The 24,372-nt window shown below is 39.3% G+C and overlaps 1 protein-coding gene and 1 long non-coding RNA gene across 4 annotated transcripts; one reads left to right on the top strand and one right to left on the bottom strand.

The window, feature by feature from the left end:
• Positions 1-1,536: 1,536 nt before the first annotated feature.
• khdrbs1b (KH domain containing, RNA binding, signal transduction associated 1b) lies at positions 1,537-23,808 on the bottom strand. 3 transcript variants are annotated; one of them, XM_032580372.1, is made up of 12 exons: positions 23,466-23,808; positions 19,551-19,672; positions 17,260-17,376; positions 16,806-16,952; positions 12,631-12,764; positions 11,340-11,580; positions 11,071-11,138; positions 10,736-10,794; positions 10,389-10,418; positions 8,873-9,066; positions 6,622-6,683; positions 1,537-3,399 (listed from the first exon to the last, which is right to left on the bottom strand). In XM_032580372.1, exons 1-10 carry the CDS (start codon positions 23,557-23,559, stop codon positions 8,960-8,962), a joined length of 1,119 nt encoding a protein of 372 aa, XP_032436263.1. In that variant the 5' UTR covers positions 23,560-23,808; the 3' UTR covers positions 1,537-3,399; positions 6,622-6,683; positions 8,873-8,959. The 3 variants fall into 3 exon arrangements, with proteins under 3 accessions (XP_032436263.1, XP_032436261.1, XP_032436264.1); XM_032580370.1 differs by having other exon boundaries at positions 1,596-3,399; positions 7,164-9,066; XM_032580373.1 differs by lacking the exon at positions 10,389-10,418 and having other exon boundaries at positions 1,596-3,399; positions 7,164-9,066.
• Positions 4,508-15,658, top strand: LOC116730851 (uncharacterized). Its single transcript, XR_004341425.1, has 3 exons — positions 4,508-4,630; positions 6,838-6,847; positions 15,646-15,658. It is a non-coding gene; the product is annotated as an uncharacterized LOC116730851 (long non-coding RNA).
• Positions 23,809-24,372: the final 564 nt, after the last annotated feature.

Here is a 24,372-nt window from a genome sequence, read left to right on the forward strand (position 1 = left end):
ATGCCCAAACATTATAATTTTTAAGGATGTTTTTTCAAAACGCTTGGTGACCTAGTCCTGGACGAGTCAACAATGCCTTCTTGGAGTAATTTTGATAGGCCAAGACCTTCTGGGAAGGTTCACCACAGTTTCATGTTTTCTCAATTTGTAGGCTGATATATGATTGGCTGATAGGTGCCAGCGACTTTGCTTCTCATCTGTTCTTGAATTTGGATGCCTTGTGAAGATGTGGTAGAGGAAATGCAATTCCAGGTTGATTAGCAACCCGGAGACTCAGTAGGGTTCCACTGTTGACAAGCCCCCCAAAAAAGGAGCATTTCCTTTGAACTGATTTTTTTCCCAGTCCAGATAATTTCAGATTGTTTTGTTTACTATGTTATTGGGGAAACTATTTGTATGTATATTAATAGAAGTGAACCAAGTTCTTCACAGTGAAAAGTGAGACCACCTGTCTTACCAATGAACAGCTACTGTATATGGTTGTAAATGTTGGATACCTTAAGGCAGTGGTCCCCAACCACCGGGCCACGGACCAATTGGTACCGGGCCGCGCAAGAAATACTTCCGGATCTTTTATTTATCGGAGTCGATACTTACAACGTGCGCACCCCCCCTCCGCTAAATATTAATTTAGTGCATATTTTCTTTGCAATTTTATGTTTGTTTTTGAGGTTTATCCCAAATGTTTAATCATGTTGTAGTACTGATTTCACAATTTCCTTGCACATAACAGCTCAAAAAGGAATAGGTCATAAGAGTCAGCTAGCATAAAACGTTAGCAGATGTAAAATATTACACCCTAAACGATGGGGATCAAGCAAATTTTTATTTCAGGCTGACACTTTTTAAATACAAAATGAAAATCAGTCATTTACGTTACTGTGACATCTTAGTCAGATTTAGGTCTGGACTTTTACTAGACCATTCCAATTAGCATGTATTCTGTGTTGCATACCTTATTGCAATCTCTTGTTTTACCTCCAAAAGGTCTTTGAGGTAAAAGACCTTTATCCACTTCGCTACACTAAGGATGGGTTAATTTGGGGACATTAATTTTAGAATATTGAGCATAATTTGGATTAGTACTGGACTTTGACTTGGCCATTCTACTGCATGAATAATAATCATCTTTATTGTCCACAGATATGGAAATTTGCCGTTTGCTTTATATTGCGAGTTAAAAATTCTCACACTAAAAAATAAATAAATTACAAAGTCACAATCTTTCAAACCTACAGGTAAAACTTCACATCTGAGCAATGGTCAAGTTATTACACTTGGGATAAATAATTTCTTATTATTCTCCCAGCATCCTTTGCTTTGTGCTGATATTTTAAACTTCATCAATTCCTCTCCGACTTTTGTGCTGTGCTCCTTGGTCTCCATTTGTTCTCTGATGTTCTCGAACAAACCTCTGAAATCAAACTGAAAAATACTTTGAAAAATACTCCTCCTGTAGGGGTCTGTATCACAAATAATCCAAAAGAGCCTCTGACTGAAGTAAACAGCTGGATTAATGATTTGACTCCTGAAAGCTGCTTCAGAGCACCTTTATTTAGGTACATTAGAGTAAAGTGGGGTTACCAAACACAAAGCACTTTTGAGAGTTTTATTTGTAAAAGTATACAATTTTCATTCCTCTTAGTTTTACACTTTTTGTTTAATACATAAGATACAGACATTTGCAGCTGGAATGCAAGAAAAAATATATATGAATGTTATACCAAATTGCAGGTTTGGATCTTGGCAGCACATTAAGACATGAAAATAAACTAACCTTATTTTTATTTATTAGAATTCACAATTAATAAAGCCGCTGACCTCCACCTTGTATCTTTGAGACTAGCATTTCTTTTCTCCCCATACCTGGTGTAAACAGTGCGCACACACAGACACAGTATTTATTAATAGAATCCATCCATATAAATCTTCAGAGGTTTTCCTGCAGTTCCCCTGGACCATCAAGGACACCAGGCATGAGGCGGGCATACATTAAGCCCCCCTCCTACCTCCAGATTACCGCCCGTCCTGCTGCGTCTGGAAGAGAGCTTCGCTGTCACCTTTTTTTCTTTTCTTTTTATATTTAACAGGCATCAGCATGCGATGTTCTTCTGATGGTGTGAATCCGTCAAGGCCAGGGGGAAGCGATCCAGCTGTCCGCTCTGCATTTTAACACATCCCACCCTCGGCGAGGCGCCGCCGACCCGTCGGACGTGGGCAGAGAGGAAAAGCGACGGATCCGCGGCCTGGCTCATATTCAAAAGTCTACCTTTCATCGATCGCCGCCCCGGTAACGTTTACTTTCCTCTCCGCCTTTATGCTTCCTGACAGTTTGTCGATTCCCAAACGAGACTGCCTCCACACCATCACTTATCTGGCATTAGATTATAGGAGACGCGAGGATCATTACTCGAGACGTAATAGCGCATAAAGACTGAAAAATGGTGTGTTTTGGATATGGCTCCATTGACGTTTCATCTCCAGTGATGTTTTTTTTTTTTCCTCTTCTCTCCCAGGCCTGATGTCTAACGTTCAGTAGAGGCTTTTTCCAATAAGCCGAAAGGAGCTAATGCTGCCTCTGACCAGCGGATCAGCGCCGGGAAATTTGTTTTCAATATGGGAAAGTAGAGTTTTGACCTCTGAGTGTAACTCGGCACCACGGGCTGCTGTAATGTCATGAGTGATAATGGCTGAAAACGGCAGATCGAATCAACAGAAACATGATGGAAGGATGGATGGATGAGAGGAGGATGCCGGTGATGACTGTCTTTGTTTCCCCTCCCCACCTCCTCTTTTCCATCCCGCTCGACGGCTCAGTCGTCTCGATGAATTCTAACGATCTGGATGTGAAAGTGCTGAGAACAGGACAGCGTCTGGATGCGAAACGTGCTTCTGCGTTGGCGTGGGACATCTCCGGATTCACGCCCTCCCTGTCTCAAACTGTTGAGTATCATTTCCTGCAACGATGAGGCATGAAATTTAAAAACCGATTCCCTAATAATAATGATAATAATTTTTAAAAAATGTATTCGAAGTATGACTATGTGCCTGAGTCAAAGCCAAAAAAAGCGTTTCAGGTCGGATACAGGGGGGTTCATGAAAATTAAAAACAATTTCACGGCGTTCTATATAAAGGAGCGCTCATTTTCTGCTACATTAGGCGCCAGAGGAGGGAAAATGTGAACGGAAGCATTCGAAAGTCTTCGAAGATAAGAAAATCATTACACTAATTCACCAGTACGACTCAACAGTTCACAGAAGGTTCTTCGTGTTTCTGAGGGACAGCTTCTGCCTTTGGCCCCGACTCGGCGGCCATCTTTGCGCTCTTCCCTCCCCGTCGGGATGCCCCTGAGTTTCATCTGACCACCTTCTTAACGGCGACCTGCTCCGCTTTCTCTGCTGAAAAGGGGAAAAAAATGAAATAAAAACAGGGGATTTAGAGATGGGAGGTACGAGATGCCAAGTAGGAAAAAAAAAAAAAACTTCTTTATAAGCTGCATTAATTAGAGGCATTTTTCCTGCCAACCTGCACAGCTTTTCTACAGTAGCTAAGCAACATTTTTCTTAAGCAAGTTGTGATTAAACGCAGGTCTTGGGAACTTTGAATAAACTACATTACATTACTACATTACTTTTTCAATTAACAGTAAATGTGCAGACGGAGTGCAAAACGCCAGACGTCTAGTAAATCAAGGACATATGCGTTCTATATGTTAGACATATATAACGCATGACGGCTAACCCACCTGATATGATTCATTAACAAATAGTTTTCTTAAAACATTAACCTTGAAGTCTCATTATTTTTCAAAGCAGTCGCTTTTTTGCCATTAAAACAGTATTTAGAGCTACATCTCAGACAGGAAGACATCTATTGTTGATGTAACACGTCAACTCAAGGCACTTTACAAAAAAAATAGTTCATTTGATCCAGTCTTACATTTTCCAATTGATTCTAGTTGATTCTGGTGGGTCTGCACCATGCAAAAGGCACAAAACTCAGAAAACGTTCAAAATCCGGACCTCCAGCATGTATTTTTTTGCTAGCTTGCAACCTCCACTTCCTGTTATTAGTCATACGCAGTGTCTACTCTGGGCAAAATTGCATTTTGCATAACCTGTTAGCTCAAAATCCTTACGACAATTGGATGAAGACAGTTACTGTAAAGGAAAAACTCCCCTTAAACAGGAAGAAACCTTCAGCAGAAGCAATACCGGGCTCAGTGTGAGCGTCGTCATGCTAAGACTGAATGTGGGTTTGTGAATCCCTACTTAAATTGCAAGTTGCACTAAAAAAATAAAAATAAAAAAAAGCCAGATGAACTGACCCAGTGGTCCATTCTATATTTGAGGAAGTTAATGGCAGCCTGGTTAATATCAATATCATATCACTTATTTATCATCATAGTCTGAGCCAAGTCATTCTCAGACTGTTGGTCAACAGTTTAACTTCTTTTCTAAGTGTAGCTGATGCTACACTTAGCATTAGCTTCAGGGGACCATTCAACATGTTAAAAACAAAGTACAAACACATTTATGTGCTTAGACTGCGTCCTCAGATGAAGGTATCAATAGCCTTGTTACTGTGATGCCGTGATGAGTAAGACATTGAACAACTATAAGAAGAAAAGTACAATATTCTGGTGAGATTTTTGTTGAAAGAAATGGTATTGATAAAGTCTGAACGCAGAATAGATAAAAAATGTCAAGTATCCTGACCACACACAATTTCATGTTTTGACAGAGCCATTGGCTGCAGTGGAATATACAGTAAGTGGTAGTATGCTAGGCTGGTGAAGGGCATTAATTTCTTTTTTTTTTCTGCCATATTTCTCATATCAGCCATTTTTGACAGAAATCATAGCATTCTTGAGTTACAAGCCCAAAAGCAAACACTGTAAAAACAATTCCATATACCCTTAAAGAAAACAAAAAAAAACAGGCATTCAATAACAAATCAAACTGTGAACATTGCTGCTGCTGTCTCATCTTTACGCTCCGTTCAAGGTCCAGTCTGGACATCATGAGAAATCCCATTCCCTTTCTGGACTCTGAGTCCCCCCGTTGCTCCGTTTTCCTTGCGTCGGCGAGCCTACGTCTCCCACTCCTCTCATTAGTCACCTCCCCTCATGCCATGGTGACGCCGGCGTCATGCTGCCCCTGCCTCGCTCAGGCTGGCTGAGGGGAGGAGAGCGCCCCGGCCACACACCGATTCACAACCACTGTCAGAAGCAAGGCCGCTTCCAGAAAGCTGGGCAATCATCGGAATCAGCAGAGCTTTGAAATGCTGTGAACATGGGAGATGTGGAGTAACGTTACAGTGGCTAAAAAGCCCGCGGGCGTCGGGAGCACACTCTTTTACGCGAGTCTTTAGGGGAAATGGAGATGTTAAAGGACTACACTGGCGGTTCTGATTTATTTAAACCCCTAAATTGCAAATATTATGCTTCAGAGTTTTAGATGGCCGACAGAAATATGGGTTTTGGATCCACAAGGCTATTTCAAAATTGAATTTGCTATTCTAGTTGAGTAAGAGACATAACAGAAAGCTAGTTCCTCCACGGGATGAATAGTAGACATGACTGATTTTGTTATGTTTCAACTGAGGGTGATGCCTTTACTGCATCGTTTATCATTTATTGTAAAAAACATTTCTCGCTGTGTGAAGAAGTTTGACTAATTGTTGCCATTAACTTTAGATACAGATAAAAACTGACTGAAATGTTAAGTCTTACTATTTTCTGCCATGAAAAAGTGGGGTATAATGGCACAAAAAAGTTGACCGACGAACACAAAATCCCTTTTTTTTAAAAAAAAAACATGCATCATTTCACTTAATGTTTTATTTGACTGCCATGTAAAATCCCCCCCAAAATAAATAGAAGTTTGTGGTTGTGTGACAAAGTGGTATAAATAAATCTGAAGGCCTGTGAATATATTTGCATGGCAGCCAATTTCTTGAGTGGGACCAGTGGAAATGATGAGGCCTAGCATGCTAGCATGTGCTAAAACAGCTAAAACTGAACAGTGGCCCATGGGACATTTCACATACTCTGAATGATATGGTGTTAATTTTATTCAAATGAGAAAAAGGGTTTCTAGTTTATCTATATTTACTTTAGATTTGTAGTACATATAGCCACATCTTTTCAGCTACGTTTGCTCAAAAGTACACTTTGTTACTCTAACAGCAGGAGAACGTGACCTATGACCTATTCTTCTTTTCTGAATGATGCTAATGATATTGTTGTGGGCATTTTTGTAACTCCGTGTTTAAAATGAATCATTCTCGGGACACTCTTGTACAACAGACATTTGATGTTAAGTCGTTTAATCCTGGTTAAATAAAGGTTGAATGAATGAATGCAGAGCAAAAACTACAAAAAAAAGAGAAAATCTACACCATAAAAATTAAAAATTGTAGCCCTGTCTCATAATAATGCAACAAACATTTGTTTCGTTATGATTTACATGTCCCTATACTTACAAACATCTGACTATTTTGCTCATTTCAATAAAAACTTCCATCTTTACACTATTGATACATTTTAAAAAACATGCATATACAAATACATATATATATATTTTTTTTTTACAGACAGCATGCAGCAGCAGACTAACCTGAGGGCTCTTTGGTCTCCAGCAGACCGTCTCTCTGGATGCTCAGTGACCAGTAGCCGTCCCTGAAGGAAGGACAAAGCGCTAATCAGTACCTCGTCTAAAAACGCTGGGAGAGAAATAAAAACTTGAAACATATCATGCAATGTCTACAGGAAAAAGTAAAATCATGCAACTCACTTCTTTTTTTTTTTTTTTTTGTTAAAGTTAACTCTACAGGTGAAACATTGTCAAAAAATCCTACAGTAAACAACCTTTACACAGCAAAGAAAAAGTAAACAGCAGAAGATCTGGACACAGATTTGGCTCTGTTCATTTTTAACACTACCCTGACATATTTTGATAGAAAAAAAACAAAACAAATTATTTTTGTCCATTAAAAAAAGTGTATGATGTTGGAAGTTACTTTTTTTTCTCCTCTTTACTTTTGAACTGAATTTTTTTTGTACTCATGATTGTAAGAATTTTTTTTTATGTCAAAAGGTTTATGTCAAAGGATAAAACACACTAAGAAATTAATAATTAAACATTTAGGGTTAGGTTACCTTTACAGTGGAGTTGTCTAGGTTATAAGCATCCTCTCCATTGCACTGCCATTACTCTCTACTAAAGTAGCCATCGAGCCAGCATCGTTCATGACAACGAGGCCTAGACCTGAATGGTGGTTTGAATTCAGTTAATTTTCAAGCGGCTATAAAAGCAAATTCTCATTGACGATTACGACCACAGGTATAAGGATTGAAAAAGTCTTATACATACCCAGGCATTCAATGCTTTAGAACTCTATACACATTAGGAAGCTATCCAGGTTATTTTAGAGGTCTTACCTCTGGCTCCTTTTTAAAAAGTATAGAAAGAGAGAGAGAGAATAAGTTGTGCTCTTTTGATAATCAGTCAAGACATCATTTAGTACGGTTAAAGCCTCCAGACGTCAATACATTCATTTAGATTTAAAAAGCGCTTTTGAAGAAGGAAACAAAAGGGGAAAACCAGCTACATCTGATTGCTCGTTTAAAACCATGTTGTTGATTTTTTTTTTTTTTTAACAGGACAGGAGACAAATAAAGCCAGTTAAGGTTTCATAAAAAACAAAAAACTAAGCTTTATTGACAAACTGCTGCAAAAAACATCTTTTGGACAGATTTAGTAACCTATTTAGCCAAGCTTACACATGGAGCATAATGCATTTTTAATGGAGAGGGTACAGATACTTGTGGCAGAGTAAGTACAATTAGGATATTTTTAAAATATGTACAAGAGTTCGGATTGAGCTGCAGGATCCCTTCTCTACAGGAAGAGAAGACCCATGTGGAGATTTTTGTCCCAATCCTTCTTTTTTTTTCTTTCCTTTTTTTTGGACTTTGTGCATGCAGTTTGTATAGAGTCAAATCACAATGAAGACCTGAACTGTGTTTAAATGATCATTTACCAGCCAGATTCTCATTAAAAATAATTATTTTATTTTTCTTTTTTAGATAAAAAAAAATGAGGATATGAGGACAGTCCATCTCAACAGTGTCTATTAGGGCTATATTTCAAAACTCTACGCACAATAACAAATATTGCTGCCTAAGGCTAATTGAACAATTGTTTTAGAACTATTTAAAAACAAACCATTATAGAGAATGAATTGCACCGATTCCATTAACTTTGCTTTAGCCTTAAACTTAATTTAGGATATATATTTTTTGGTATTGGTTTAGATATTACAGGATTTAAAAAGAAAGAAAGGGTTAAAAGGTCATTTAATAATGGGCTATATTAACAGAATTTTGAAATGTAGCCTAAGTGGGAATCTGCAACTGACCCTTAACAGGTGCTTTATATTTAAAACAATTAAAACTGATTCTTTAGACAATTAGTTCTTGAGCCACTAATTCTACGAGAACTAACTATTCCCAAACATTGAGAAACAGAAACAATGCAAAAAAGCCAAAGGGGGGGGAGAAAAAATATACAGCAGGAATGGGGGGAAAAAGAAGAAAATAATCAAAATGGAAGCTTCACAAGGTGCCCACGAATCCTCTCTGACCAATCGGAAAGCCACTTTGGTTGGCTGGACAGGAAGTATGACAAAAAGAGGGTGGAGAGTAGGGGATGGGGTGGCGTTTGTGGTCAAATCTGGAAAAAACAGTTCCAATTTCCAGTTCCCAATTGGCTCTGTCGGGTAGAAGTCCAGTGAAAGGGGGAAACCAAAAACAAAAAAACAAAAACAAAAATAAAAATACCAACCCAAAGACAAACGGACAATTACTTTTGTCAGGCTTGTTAAAGCGAGAGCTGCCGTGGTAACGGGCGATTTATCGGGGCAACACTAAGGGTGGAGAGGGTCCGTTTCACTTCAGTACTGTCGGTAGGGGTGCTCCCGGTAAGCCGTGCTGCCGCCTCTAGAGGCGGGAGGCGCTTTCCCTGGAGCCGTCCGCTGGGTGCCGTTCCAGTCGTCCTGGGCTGGACAGGAAGTAGATGGAAAATAAAGTCAACATCAAATGGTTCAAGCACACAAATGGCCCTTTAACACGGGCATGGCTCCACTCTACACGGCTACAAGGGGTTTCTGCTAGCAACGGCTACATGGTAACAGTTACCTATTAGGAATCCAAGAGTGAAGAGTTAGCCATAAAACATCAGAAGACTATTGGTCAGTGGTTGGTAGTGGGTGGAGTCACTCTGGGTGATGCAACCAGTGAGTGATTCCCAAACAATTTCCAAAAACTACTGAGCAGATCTGGAGTTTTTTAGCAGACTGAGCAGAACACACGACATTCATAACCCGTGCATGGTTCGTTATTGGGTTTTTCCATTTCAAAACAAAATCGCAAAAAGGAAATGAGAGTTTTGTTTAGTTTCTTTTCTGTTTTTAAAACCCAAATGAAAAAATGTCCATCCATAGTTCAGCTATCTAAATCCAGCTATGCTGTTTTAATATGTAGCGATCTTGGAAATGGCACAAGTACCAGAAGAAGAGTTTGTTCATGGTAAGATCATCAGATCTCAAAGACTCAACGACAAAGTCTCTAAATAAGACACACATATCAGTGGTGAGTCTTGGGCCGTTTCTAAAGTGCTAAGTGAATACGTAACGCGCCCAGAGTTTGTGCCATAATTTCCAGTTCCAAAAGGTGCACTAACAAAACCTAAAGCAGGTCTTAGCTTGAACTATTTAAATATACATAAAGGGTAGTCTTTTTTGTAATATGTGCATTAATTTAGCTTAAGAAAAAAAAAAAACTACCTAATTTGTTTTTGTCATGTTTCAGTTTGGAAAAAAAAGAAAAAAGAATGAACCATACACAGATTCTCCATGTCAACCGTTGTGTTGCATTTGTCATTGCGCTACTTTTCAGATTCTGGTGGTCGCCCACAACAACCTCACTGACCAAAGCTGCTTGGTGGTCAACAGTAATGAAAAACCACCTGAACTGGGTAGAGTGGAGCCAAGTTGAGAAGGGCCAGAACAGAAAAAACCCCCACCACCAAGTCAAGATTTACAGCATCAAATTTGTCCCACAAGAATTTTAGGTAAAGTTCAGAAGGAAGTTATGGAAGATTTTTGATATAATGGGCCAATTTTCAAAGTTAAGTATTCAAACATTAACTGGAAGGAGGGCAAGGAATCCAGGAAAAGACAAATGGATTGATGGACAGTTTCTTCTTTTATACTAATACAATCAAGAAAAATAGACACAGAATTTCAACCTGACACCAGACATTATTCACCATAATCCAAACAAGTCACCCACATATATAGCATTTTGTAAAAGGTTTCATACCCCAGGGGCTTTGCCACATTTCCTCATGTTCTATCCAGATACAAAGTGAACTACAGTTAGAAGCTGCTGTGTTCACATGAGACCAACATTAAACTCTTTGTATGGCAGAAATCAAACATTAACATGATTTAGGATCTGCATTCTAGTATGCCACATTTCAGATTTCCATTTCTTAAAAACAAAACTGAGGATTTTCTTTCTACACTACTAGCAATACTGTTATGGTCTATTACATAAATTCCAAATAAATTACATTCAGGTTTATACCAAGGCTCTGCACCAGCTTAGATTTTTTCACTGGAACTAAATGACTAAAGTAAACTCAGCTCATAGAAGTCGGCTCTTACCGTATGACTCATACGACTCGGTCGTCTCTCCGTGTCCGTAGTCGTAATACTCTGGTTCTCTGGTAGTTGCAAAAAGAGAAATGAAACAGTTGAGAAATGAAATGTTCATCTCTGCATAATATCACTAGCTGCTGACTGCAATAACCAGGGAGATGATATTTGTCTTTTACAAATGAGCTCTAATCTCAGTGCTCCATTAGACAACATCTGAGCTCAATCGAATCTTCCTAAATTCCACATGAAGAACTGAAATTGTACTTCTGATGATTCCCGGTGTGATGCAGAGCCAACGTGGAAAAGCAGGTGAAAACCAGAGAGTCGTCTGATTCACTTACGCCTGCGGCTGGCTGTAATAGCTGTCGTAAGACTCGTAGGCTGTGTCTGTGTAGCTCTCGTCGTAACCCTGGAGACCAGAAGAAACAGAGAGAGATATAAGAGGGGCTTGTTCACCGATCCTGAGTGTCAAGATGTCCCTGGAAAACATCCTGACAGTAAAGCTGACATGATCCCTTATGCTCACATCTAGAACTGCTCTCTAGCGCGCCATTGACTTAAAGCCAGCTGTTGGAAAAAATTAGGAGTTGGAGGATTGGAAACAACTTACGTATTCGTCGTAGTTCTCTGCGCCGGCACCGGCTGTGTGCTGGTGAGCAGGGGGCGGAGCCATCCTCTGAGGCGGGCCGCCAGCCGGGGGTCTGGCGCGTGGTGCCACAGCCCCTCTGGCGGGGGCAGCGGGAGGTCCTCCTCGGCCTGCGGGGGCGCCCCTCACTGCTCCGCCCCTGGCTGGGCCTCCTCGAGTCACACCTCCTCTGGCCGCAGCACCGTGAGGAGGCATCCCCCTCCCCCTGGAGGGAAACGAGGGCAGAGTGAACACGCATGGCTTTCTGCATGAGGGGAGAGCAACGGTTCAATCCAGCCAACATGTCACTTTGTTATCTGTTTAGGACCTTTTAAACGGACTACTTCATTTATTTTCTTCATAGAGAAAGCACATTATATAAAGTAGCATTATTGTTCACATGGTTTTGATTTTTAAATGTCGGGGTAGCAGGATACAGATTAAACTCACAAATGTAACTTCACATCAAATTTGCAATATGAAGCGTTTCAAAGGTGGAGGAAGGAACTAGTAGCTAACTTGCTACTGTTAGCCAAAGGTAAAATTAGAATACAAGCTAACATTAGCATTTACCATATTTCAGCTTTTATATTTTATATTGCAATCACAATCATAATTTTAACTTTGCAATAGAATGCCGTTTAAAGCACTATATATGAAGCAAGTTATTATTAGCCTACTTGCTACTGTAACAAAAATTAGAATTTTAGCAAATTTGTTTTTGCATCATGAACAGAGTATATTGCAATCAAAATAATCAACATTTTTACTATGCTATTGTTGCAATATAGAGCTGCTTAAAGCATATATGGAGCAAGTCGTTGTTAGCCACTGTTAGTTTAAATTAGCATTTAAACTAACATTAGATTTAAAGCTTTTATGTTGTTTTTTTATAGTGAGTGTGTATTACGGTATATACTGCTTATATTACAATAACAATAATCAACTTTTTATGTTACCTTTCCAATATATCCAATATAAAGTTGTTTAAAGCTTTATACAGAGAGCAAATTCCTTACTAGCTAACATGCTACTGATAGCCACTATAGTAAAATTAGCATTTAAGCTAACATTGGCAATTCAGTGGATTTTAGCTTTTATATTGGCTTTTTTATATTGGAGTATATTACTATATATACTGAGTATATTACATTCCCAGCAATCATAGCTTTATCATGTTAACATTGCAATATAAAGCTACAGAGATGAGGGAAAATGCTGCTGTACATATGCCCTGAACCTTATAATGAGTGTGTAAACAGGGCTGCCCCTCTACCTGTGTGCTCCAGCAGGGGGGACACCACGGCCCCTGACAGGCATGCCCCCTCGGCCTCTGCCTCCGTGCTCCTGGCCCCCGTTCAGGTAGCTCATCTCCATGAACTGGCCCTGGCAGATATCATCCATCATATCCTGCAATAACACACACGCAGCAGAAAAACACAGAAAGAAACCGTTAGGCGCATCAGTACCGCACATTGGAATGTGACTGTGCAAAAATCAGGAGGAGGGGGGGGGGGGGGGGGGGGAGAGAGAAAGGGGACTTGAAACAAAACAAGGGCAAAAAAAAAAAGAGGATATACAAGAGCTTAGAGCAAGTGGGGGGAAAAAAGCCTCTGTGCCAGTGACTCAGACTGTTAAGGAGAGGAAGAACAGGGAGGTGGGGTGGGCTGGAAAGCTTCCATCCACACTCCATCCCTTCATTCCATCATGCAGAAAATGTAAATTTCATCTCTCTACACAGCCTTGACAAGACTAGTGTGACTGCATCAGCAGCTACCTTATTTTATCTGCAAAACAATAAGTTGGGCTGAATTAGTGAAGCGGCGTGCCTGAGCAGCGCAACTCCAGCGATGCGAGCTGCTGGGTTTTTTTTCTCTCTCTCTCTGTGACCCAATCAATTCGTGTTCATTCATCAACCCCAATGCAGCCTTGTTAAAGACGGATCTGTAGACATGTAGCGCTGTGGACGGGAACACTGCGGCAGTGATCTGCTGTGGCATTTACAGCAGTAAAATATGAGGCTGCACAGATGCTAGAAGGATGTCAAATCCTCGGAATACCTGAACACAAATAATGGAGCTAAAGGACAAATTTTCTCCAACACAGCCTCACGTTTTCTATAACCGTTTCTCAAACTCCAGCTTTGTTCCACATGACAGCCCGACAGATTACAGGCTTTAATTGTTGTGACAGGTGCTGCAGGGGACAGCTCTTTACATGACAGCAATACTAACGCTGCAACTAGTTCTCTCGCTTATTCATCTTGGTTTTCTTCAGAATGAGTCTGTTGTGGCACCCTGCACAATAAGAGCCGCCTTGTACAACGGCGGGGGCCCGTCGGCCCGACTCGCCCTCGTTGGATTGTTACGATCCAGAGCCAAGCCCGACATGCAGACCCTCCCTGGCTCGACTGTAGCAGATAGAAACCAATAAAGCTGGTGTCAGCTCTGTGTGTGTCTGAGTTGGACATTTTCAGGCAGGGACTTTGTTGAGCGTGCAGTGATGGACAGACATGCGGGCACCGTGCTGACACGCCGAATGCAGCCCCAGTTCCTCCTTTTGAAGCCGATTGCTTCACGTGTCTGGACTGTGCCGTGGATTGTGTTTGCTCAAGGTAAACACCCACTCCATTTTCCCCAGCCTGTCTTTTCCCACCTAGAGCTCTTTCCATCTATAATGCAGCAAGTCGCCCTGGTAAGGCACTGAAGCCCTGTACGAATCAGGTTTGCATGCAAACAGCTTTCAGATTCCAGCGATCAGAAAAGATGAGGAGGAATCTGAATAAAAACACATTTTGAAAAAAAAAAAAAAACTTACCATTTTTAGCTTTTAGAGAAATAAAATATAATTTAACACTGATGTACTGAGCAGCCATATTGGTATGAGGCAGGGACCAATATGGGATTCTCACTGTATGATTATGTAATATGCAATATAATATGAATTATTTTCACATTATAAAAAGAAAACGTATATAATTCAATTGTTTTTAGTTCTACTAGAGAATCAGCAATTATTCCTACTGCTGATTATTTAAAAAATGGCTGAATTTTCACATTTATAGCAACTGAAAATATTCGCCATCAGCTGAAGAATTACACTCTTCTTCCAGCCTATTAACAGGCAGTGCAGAGAGGCAGCAGGTGGGGGAGGGGCAATATTCTGTAAAAATAGAAATAAAAACCTCCAGCCATTCTGCAATCTTCTCTGGCCTGTGATTAAACATGACACCTGCAGATTTCTGAAACTCATATTTAAGACTTTTAAGACAATCTTAATGCCACCTTGAATCAAATTTATGACAGAAAAAAAACTATAGATGTAGGGAATGTTTTGGGGGGACTCTTGCTGCATTATAATCAAGAATAACAAAAACTAAGAACCCAGCTTTGTGCCCAAGATGAAGCCAAAAAAGCTTGTTTGCTAGCTAGCTACCTTGCAAGGATGTATTAGCAGCTAGTCATTGGTGGCCTCAACCGCCTCGAGTGACAGGATGCATTCAAGATGTTTGCATGCGAGTCAAACTTTTGACTGCCAGAAAAGCCCCATGAGAAAAACAAAAAACTACATAGAATATTCCAGATTAAATGGTCATGCAACAACATTTTAGACCTGTGACTGACATATTTAATGCCAACTGGATTTTTATGAATTCAACATTTTTAAGGCCTTAATTTTAGACCTTAAAGGATGTGCAGATTAGAAAATACCTTACACAGTAGAAGCACTGTTAGAGCTGAGCAAAAATATTGAACAGCAACACCATCGTGTCCAAAAACAAAAATTGCATATTAACAGCTAGGCCATTATTTATCAAGTGTGACGCAATTAAGCTCTGCAAGGCAATTCTATCTGCAGCCAGTTGGATGAACTAACTTGGCTTGATGCCCATAACTCATACAGGACTTGGAGGCCAGGACGCTGGAGCTCGTTAAGAGTCTTAGGGACACTGAGACAGTGGCAAAGAGTGAGGAAAATGTGGGTTAATCACATCTGGTTATATTGCAACCACAACATTTTTTGTATCCATTAGTAGATTCTTAATTTCTAAAACCTCAAAACTGTAATCACTTTGGTCATATGTATCATATTTCAATGTCAATCTGGTCAGACATGTTGACTTCTTGATCTTCTTTTGTGTCTTATTTTCTACCAACTAATTTTATACGCTGCAATTAAAAAAACAGTCCTGTTGATTGATGAGCCCAGGCTGGTTACCATTGCTAGCTTATTTAATATAGGTTATGTACAGGTTAATTCTTTAATGTCAAAACCACACAAACAGCAAGAGAGGCTTTCTTCCACTGAATGAAGCAGTAACTCTACACCTCCAAAATGTTTTTGAGCTACTACACTTTCCCTCCCCTTACAAAGACAAATTCTGGGATTTTTGGACACATCAACAAGGACCAGCAAGATACGACTGGAATCTCTTGCTACATTTATGATGTTTAATCTAAATATTTTGCTTTAGATGGAGCAGGGAGACAAAGAATATCAACCCAGACTTAAAGTCCTTCCACTGGCTCCCTGTAGCTCAAATAGACTTAAAAAACTTAGTTTATAAATCACTGAACAGCTTAGCAACACAATACACTAAAGATCTGCTGTTGTATCAACCTTTCAGACCTCTCAGGTCTCCTGGTTCTGGTTACGCTGTGCATCCCCAGAACCAGAACCAGAACCAAACAAGGAGAAGCAGCATTCAGCTTCTATGCACCACAAATCTGGAACAAACTTATAGAAAACTGGAAAACAATCAAAATACTTAGTTCCTTTAAATCAAGACTAAAACCCACCTGCTTAAAGCTGCCTATAAGTAGCACTAACATTAACATTAATCAACATGTTTGATGTACATTTTCTTGATTTTCATGACAGCATTTGACAAAATGCAACATTTATTGGTTATTTTGTTACTGAATGATGTTTTTATGATGTAAAGCACTTTGAACTGCCTTGCTGATGAAATGTGTTATACAAATAAACTTGTTCAAAGTAACAGAAGCAATAGATAAGACAGTTGGATTTAGTAATGAAAATGTTATTTTAAAAACAAGTAGGAATACTTACAGCTGTTTACAGTGGAGTTTTTATTCCAAGTCATCACAGCCTGAGAAACACCTGTCTGCTGAATGACTGTGCTATAACCAATGATTGCAGACTGAATGGAAACCTTACAGGGCAGATGTGGCTACAATGTAGCTCAGCACCAACAGGGAATGTGTGTATTACTGTAGTTTAAAGCGCTTTGGCGTCCTTAGACGTTTACAAAGGTATAAAAATACATTTCAAATTTTAGGTTTAGTTGGACAAAGACAAGAAAAATAAATAAATAAATAAATAAATACCAATAATAATAATAATAATCTCACAAAGAACAAAAGTAAAAAGTCGGAGGTCAGAGGACCAGATAATGGAACGCTTGTAGCTTGGGAGGGAGAAACTTACAGGAAACAGGAACTTCTTGACCTCCTCCATGGCGTGCGCCATGCGCAGGTAAGCGTCCGGCACGGGGGCGAACACCTCAATGAAGACGTGCAGCTCCATGGACAGGTGGGCGTACTTGGGCTCGCCGCCTTTCCTCAGTTCCTCCTCCTGAGATGAGCAACATCAGAGCAGTGTCAGCGAGCCAGAGGGGGCGCAGCCTTACTCAAATATTACATGAATTATGCAAGCCGTTATCACATTTCATCCACCTCGGGGGCAGGAGAAGGGGTGTGATATTGCTGCTTTTACAGAGCCCAATAATCACACCGAAGTGGAAAGGTATCCTAAGCCAGATGTGCAGCGTTCTCCTTTCCTCGGCCTTACATTTGGACTTCCTGCAGGTTAGCAACATCTGGCCTTCTCCTCGTGGGAAATCCAGATGTTTTGCCATGTCGGCTACGAATGTGTGGCGTACCTTGGCTTTGTCTCTCATGGACCCCTTGCCCAGCACAGAGATCTTGGCGCCGGTCTCCTCCTGCAGACGCTTGATCGTGTTGCCCTGCGGTCCCAGGATCTTCCCCACAAAATTGAACTAAACAGAGCAACAAAGCGGAGCAAAATTAGCCTGACAATCAAAGTGGGGGCCCCAGTTAAATACCAAGAGATTGAGGGAGCAATCACTGTCAGGGGGCTCTCTGCTAAGACACACACACACTGCAGACAGAGTCGATATGATCCCCTGAGGGCTGGAGCGATGTCAGCTGCTATCATCCATGCACCGAGCCAGACTCTCCTCCTGATCAAAAGCTGCAATCTTGGTCTGAACCGAGTCATGACCGTGGATTACAATTAGCTGTCATCCACCACCGTGCTTAGAGGTAACAGATTTTTTTTTTAAAGCAGCTTTTTAAGAAGGGAGCAGTCTCTGCTTTGATTTCTGAAGCAGTTTTGGCAAATGAGCTCCATCATCTTCAACAGTGGTACATTATGTACCGAATCGAACCATGTCTGGAAGATCAGACGGCCGTCACTCCCACACAAGACACGCTCAGGCTTCATGTTGATCCAACATTCAATGGAACAAATAAGGACAATAATAATGTTTCTAGGGCTGAAACAATTAATCGGATTAAATGTGATGAGTCGATTATTTGAATAATCGTCAACTAAATTAGAAGTCGATTAATCGTTATTTAGAGTATAAAGACCAAAACTAAGGAAACTTTGATGAAGCAGTCAGAACAGAAATTAAGCCAAAGCTGTACAAAAATACATACATTTTTCATTTAAACAAAAATGTTTGTAAGCTTTACTCTGTTCTTAAGAGGCGCAGCTTTAGCTTCACATGGTTTGAATTACATAAAAACCATTCCCAATAAGCAAAATCTGCAGAATGCACCCATTTTTTCCCCCAACTAATCATCTGAATAATCAATCACCAGAAAAGAGATCGTTATAATAATTTGATTACTAAAATAATTTAGTTGAAGCCCTACTAACATTTCTGAAACAAAATCAGTACAGCCAACATTTAAACCATCCTTAGCATCTCATAATATTACTGAATCAGTCTGTTTTCTCTGGAGGATATACTGTAGATACTGAGCTGATCTCAGATTTTCAAAAGGCTAACACTGAAAGCTCAAAGAAATAAATAGAGCAGCTTTGCTGTAATATGTTCAGCCTTCCTGTTACTTCCTCTAAAGATCAGCTCTTGCTCAGTTTGATTTCTTTAGAAAAATTGAGACATCTATTCATTCAGTTGCTTAAAAAAATAAAAACTGACCTTATTTAACCACCTTATAAATACAAAACAATGGCGATCTTGAAGTCATTCTTCAGTACTTCTATTAATGTAAAGAGTTCTCATCCAATTCTGGCCAACAGTACATTTCTTAATGCATATATATATATATATATATATATATATATATATATATATATATATATATATATATATATATATGCACTAATTAAGAAATTAGTTCTATCCAATGTTAAAAAATAATATTTACTTTTAGTGCTTAAAACTACATCAGAAAAAATTTTTTTTCCACAAGTAGGGCTTTTATGATAACTTTTGCTGGATGATAAATTGTCCCAGTAAGTATTGCAATAAACGATATTATTGTTGTATTGACATTGTTTTCATGCAATACATTGTTAATGGCACAATAATGAAAGTTTGCCCTCAAATATGAACATACTTTAATTTTGTAAAAACTTAACACTTAAGACATTTAAAATAGTCAAAACACACAACTAAACAAAAAACAATAAAATGAAAATAAAAATCCCTCTTGCAACCAAAACCATAATTATGATGTCTGAACATCATAATTAAAACTGCCCTTAAAAAAAACTTTTAAGGGCAACAATTAATTGCTTATTGAGACAGGCTTCTCCACAATTAAAAATTTCACAACTGCTGAGGAGTTTCTGTATCTTTAGAGGGGAGATGCTACTCTTATGAGCCTTTTATTCTGAGTGCAACAGTTTAAACACACCCACTGAACTGATATAGACTAATCCACATGCAAGGCTCAACTTTAAAGGAACAGCAAGATCTGAACATGGAGGGAATCAAAATTAACCTTTTGGTCCATTTGTTGTTTGCGGTTATAGTCAGGAGTTTAGAAAGCCGAGGTCTGCACCAAACTGGGAAGCTACTGAGTAACACTTGACTTTGTGAAATTGAAACATACAAAGCCACGGTGGTCAGCTGGTAAAATCATTTGGAGGCTGTTCAAGAGCAAAGCGTCTCACCTTTGGGTACTGTTTGACAGGTATGAGCACTCGCTCCTTGAGCTTGATGTTCTTTGTTGTGAAAAGGTCCAGGTAGGTCTCTGTCTCCTTCTTCGGCTCTCCTTTCTGCACTCTATCGATTTCTGGAGAGGGGAGGAAAACTTTTTTATGCAACCAAACCGTATCGTTTGTATCGAGAGGGAATTATGGACATAGAAGAAAAAAATATATAAAAGAGCCACAAAACAGTTGAAAGATCAAACTTGAACCAGATAGTTGACAGTTTTACAAACTTTGGTCTAGAAATGTGTGAGAAATGAAGGGCATATTCAAAAATAAAAACACTACTGGGGGATTTTGTAATATTCAGCCTTGTTTTAATAAAGAAACAAAATCCTGGGTTAATTTGCTGATGCTTATCGAATAAGAAACATGCAATCGTTATTTTATTGTTTAACATTGTCATGACAACCCACATTGTTCTCATTACAGTGAAGCCCCTGTATTTGCATGGTTCAGGAACCAAAACCGCTTGCAAATAGCTAAAATCAGCAAATGCTTCAGACACCCTTTAAAAATTAATAACTGACTATTTTAATAGTTCAAACACTGACTAGAACTTAATATGCATTAATAAGCACAGTGGAAACCATCTTAGCACTACGACAGAAGCTAACATCTATAGTCTTCCTCATCACCACTCTTGGGGCTACAGCCAATCAGCAACAAGGATAGGCAAATGGCGCTCCTGGATTGGCTGCTACGTGAACACCGGCCAATAGTGTGTCCAGTAGCAATGACTGCGTATTTCAGGTCCCACAGAAGCATTTTTCTTTTGAATGTTTTAGAGAAAAATCCACAAATAGGTAAATTTTCCACAAATAATTTGAAGTTCTACAAATAGGTGGACGTCCACTCTGTCTTCTGATGTTGTTGCTATGGTGCATTAGGATGTTTGCATGAAAGACAGTGAAAGTTCTTCCAAGTGATATAATATGCATTTCTACGAATTACTGACTTAAATACCACCAACAAAATATTGCACCCAACCAGTCCTTGCACAAATTCATATTGCAGATCAATATGTTGTTCCAAAATTGTTAATTTTATAGATCATTTCATAATTGTAGTTGTGGGTAAGCAAAATTTTAAAAGCATTAGAGTATTTCTACAGACTCTTCAATGTAGAGAAACGATACTTTTCTCTGAAAATGGCTTTTGGTCTGTTGGCGTGGTGAAATAATTAAAAACAAACACTTAAAGCTGTTTAAATAGTTTATGGACCCCTCATCCCAGTTTTAAAGGAACTAAGGTAAAATATTTAAAAAGTAAGATTTGATAAAAACTCAAAAGTAAATCACAACTTGCTTACTTTCCTTTCTTGACCCTCTTTCCTGCAACTAGTCTTGTCACCAAAACAGCTTTAGCTGAAAGGTAAACCAATGCAATATGTCTACCTATATAAGGATTTTTTTTTAAAAACTACATTTTTTAAGATAACATAACACTCTAAATAATTTCAAATATCCAACATAAAAAACATTAATTAAAATGGATTATGAAGTCACTGTTAGAAAAATTGCATTTTAATTCAATTTTTGCACTGGCAAAGGCACTTTTGCCAGTGCACTACCTGCCACTGGCAAAAGTGGCAGGTAGTGCAAACTGTCAAATGTCTTTTCAGCAATATTACAGGGGAGCATCTCTTTAACGACTGTTGTTCAAATGATTGCACTCATTCTAATTTATCGTTCCCTTAATTGACTTAATGCTTGTGACAGACTTACCTGCAACACGGCAAGAACAAAAAGTACCTCAAAACCCCATCCAATGCCTGGCACCCACCGGTGTCACTTTTCCCAGTACAGACAAGAAGGCTGGATATTTTTCCTTTCCAATGTCATTGGACAAAAGCGTCCCATCTAAATCATATCCCATCTATGCCCATCCCACTGTTGCCAATTTAGCAACTTTGTCGCTATATTTAGCACTTTTCAGACAAAAAGAATCGCTATCCGCCAAAATTGGAAATGGCAGTCCAGGCTGTTTTAAAGAACGTGATCGGACAGAAACGTTAAAAGTTCAAAAGTAAAAAATGTTGTGGTGCACCAGTTAACTGGCCATTAACATAAAAGTGAAATTTGCCAAATAAATAGTGAAAAATACTGTATTTCTTGAAGAGACACTAATTATCAGTTGGAATAAGCCAATTGTTCCATCATTGGGTCGAATATTTAAAGACCACTTTCAATATTTAGGGTTCCAGATTTTACTTTTTCCCCAGACTTATCAAACAACATGACCAGATTTCTGTCTCAAGATTCCTTAATTAACAGAATGTACTTTAATAAACATCTTTGTTTTATTGATAGTCTCTCTTTGGGATCTTCACTTGGATACAATAAGGACAATCCCATTATTTCTTACATTTGTGACAAATTCAAAACTTCTTCATATCATTTTTCCTGTGTCCTACCACTTTTATGGTCACTTGTAAAACCATCAGTAGTAAGCATATTAAAGTGATGTTTAGTCAAAATAAGTGAGGTACTGTAACAGGACAATTCACCCCTTCATTCCCACAAGAGACTTTGTGCCTGTGTAGTGAAATCATTCCTTATTAGTTTATTTTGCAATAACTACTTTAACAAATCATAAGAGATAAGTGTTTGTATGTTATCTAAAGACTTTCCTACAATCTATTCATTTAGTTCCGCTCCCTGTTTGGGCTGACTGAAACTTGGCTTGAAATCCTAACAACTGACTGACAGAAAACAGCCCTTAGCAAAAACACTGCTCACATTTGTATGCATCATAATCACATTTACTTACAGTTAACTACAAGTAAATTAGAGAAAATATGAACTAAATACTCCATCTGGCACAGATCAATTTAGCACCCAAAAAAGTAAGGAGGAAAACAAAAGTAGTCCAAAGAAACATAATGGGGAATATATATGGCTTTATGCAAAAATATGTTTTATTTGATTCGAACTGCCTCTATCAAAGAACATGCAAAAAAAATAAATAAAAAAATTCAGTGTCAAAGTTTGCGTGATCCAATTAATAGAAAATGCAACCAGTGCATCTCTATTAAAATTAATCTTTTTATTTTTAACAGCATCACTGCTATGACCCTGCAGAACTTCATCATATTATATAATAATTTCAATGTACTGCGTTATTTTAGGGTATTAAGAGTTCATTTTCTTCACTTGAACAGAAGTTCAAACATTTAAAAAAATATTATTTTTTTAAATACCACAACAACATGAAGTTACATAGAGACCAAAGTGAAGAACTAAAATGGGCAGAGGGGGGTGTTTCCACCACGCAGGAACGAGAACAGCAGTCCCAGATCCGCCATGGCTGCCGTCTCTGTACAGAACGGCGGCTCACACCGGGACCTGGAGCTCATTTACACCTTAACAGAGGGCCGAATCTCGGCTTTCAGATGTTGGGGTTAGCGGTGTCCTGGATACTTGACTTATATCTGTACTCTGCTGTTCAACAAAGCTGGCAGACACGTAGTGAAACCAACAGAAACACAACGACGAAGACAAAGGACGGTTTGTCTGGGAGCCATTAAAGTTTGCAAGTTTAAACTCAGCACGAGCCTCCACTGTGTGACCGACATCAGTGACTACATGTCGCAGCTGCGCGAGGGGGAAACGGAAATCCTTCAGCTTGACTACATGGAAGTGTGCGACGCTGCCCGAGGTTTAGGTTATTTTCTGTTTGAGTCATAAGTCATTAACCGCCATTTATCTTCACCACAGAGCTACAGGAGCCCTCCGCGTTAGCGCTGCAGTTTTGGGGGGGCATTCTAGGTCTTGTGCCAAAGCACACTGCGCTACAAGAGTGCAACTGTGTTCCTCTGCTCCCTCGCGCTGCTAGTCAAAGCACACGATAAAACACAAATTAGTAGTTGTCTACCTGCGCTTAAAAGTTTCATAGCGTGCGTAAATGACGAGTCCAAGCTGTCTTTCTCCGCCAGCAGTTCGGGGAGATATTTATCGTCGTTCTCCATCTTGTTGAGTTCGCAGAGGCAGTCGGTGTGGATCGTGGAAGATGAAAAAGCGTGGGGAAAACTCCAACAAGAAGACAAAAAAGTAGTCCGTTTATGTTGCTATGTCGTGCCGAGTATCCCAAGAGTAGACGGGGCTTCGCATATGGCTTACAGTCGGACGGCTCCGCGCTTTGCCTCGTATTGGTTCCCTTCGCAGGCTGACCAACCTCTTCTCGGAAGCGCGGACTCGTTGGAAATGGGAGAACAAAAGCAGTGAAGGGTATACGACTCCAAAAAGCGGAAGTGAGCTCAGAGGGACGTGGTTCTCTGGTCTGACACCGCCTACCGCGCGTTCACTGGATTACAAGAAAGTTGAATATGAAAACTGTCTTAAGGCGGTAAAATCTACAAACACTTGATTCAGAGAGAAATGAATCATGAAAAGCTGCATAATAATTCTTTATATAGAAGTGGCCAATAGGGGCGCCTCCATAAAGTTTTGTACGGGTGGCCACAATCATGGAGGTAGGGAAGATTATCTGTGTAACACTTTTCACTGGGTTATTCAAGATGCTTCATAGAAAAATAAACAGACCAATTAACTGGTTAATAATATTGGCTATAGTGACTGTAAAGGACTACAGTCATTCTGTGGCATAGAATTAAAAGGTTGTGTATCAGCATGTAGGGGTAAGGAATATTTTTTTTATATTCTACAGAGAAGCATCTACCTTTTAAATAGATCGGCTCCTTCAGTAGCTTCATATATGATTGATCTGACTTAAGAAAACAACAAAAACCAAATTAAATTTTTTGCAATTCTATTTAGGTATT

The sequence above is a fragment of the Xiphophorus hellerii genome, chromosome 13 (assembly GCF_003331165.1).
Source record: "Xiphophorus hellerii strain 12219 chromosome 13, Xiphophorus_hellerii-4.1, whole genome shotgun sequence".
NCBI lineage: Eukaryota > Metazoa > Chordata > Actinopteri > Cyprinodontiformes > Poeciliidae > Xiphophorus > Xiphophorus hellerii.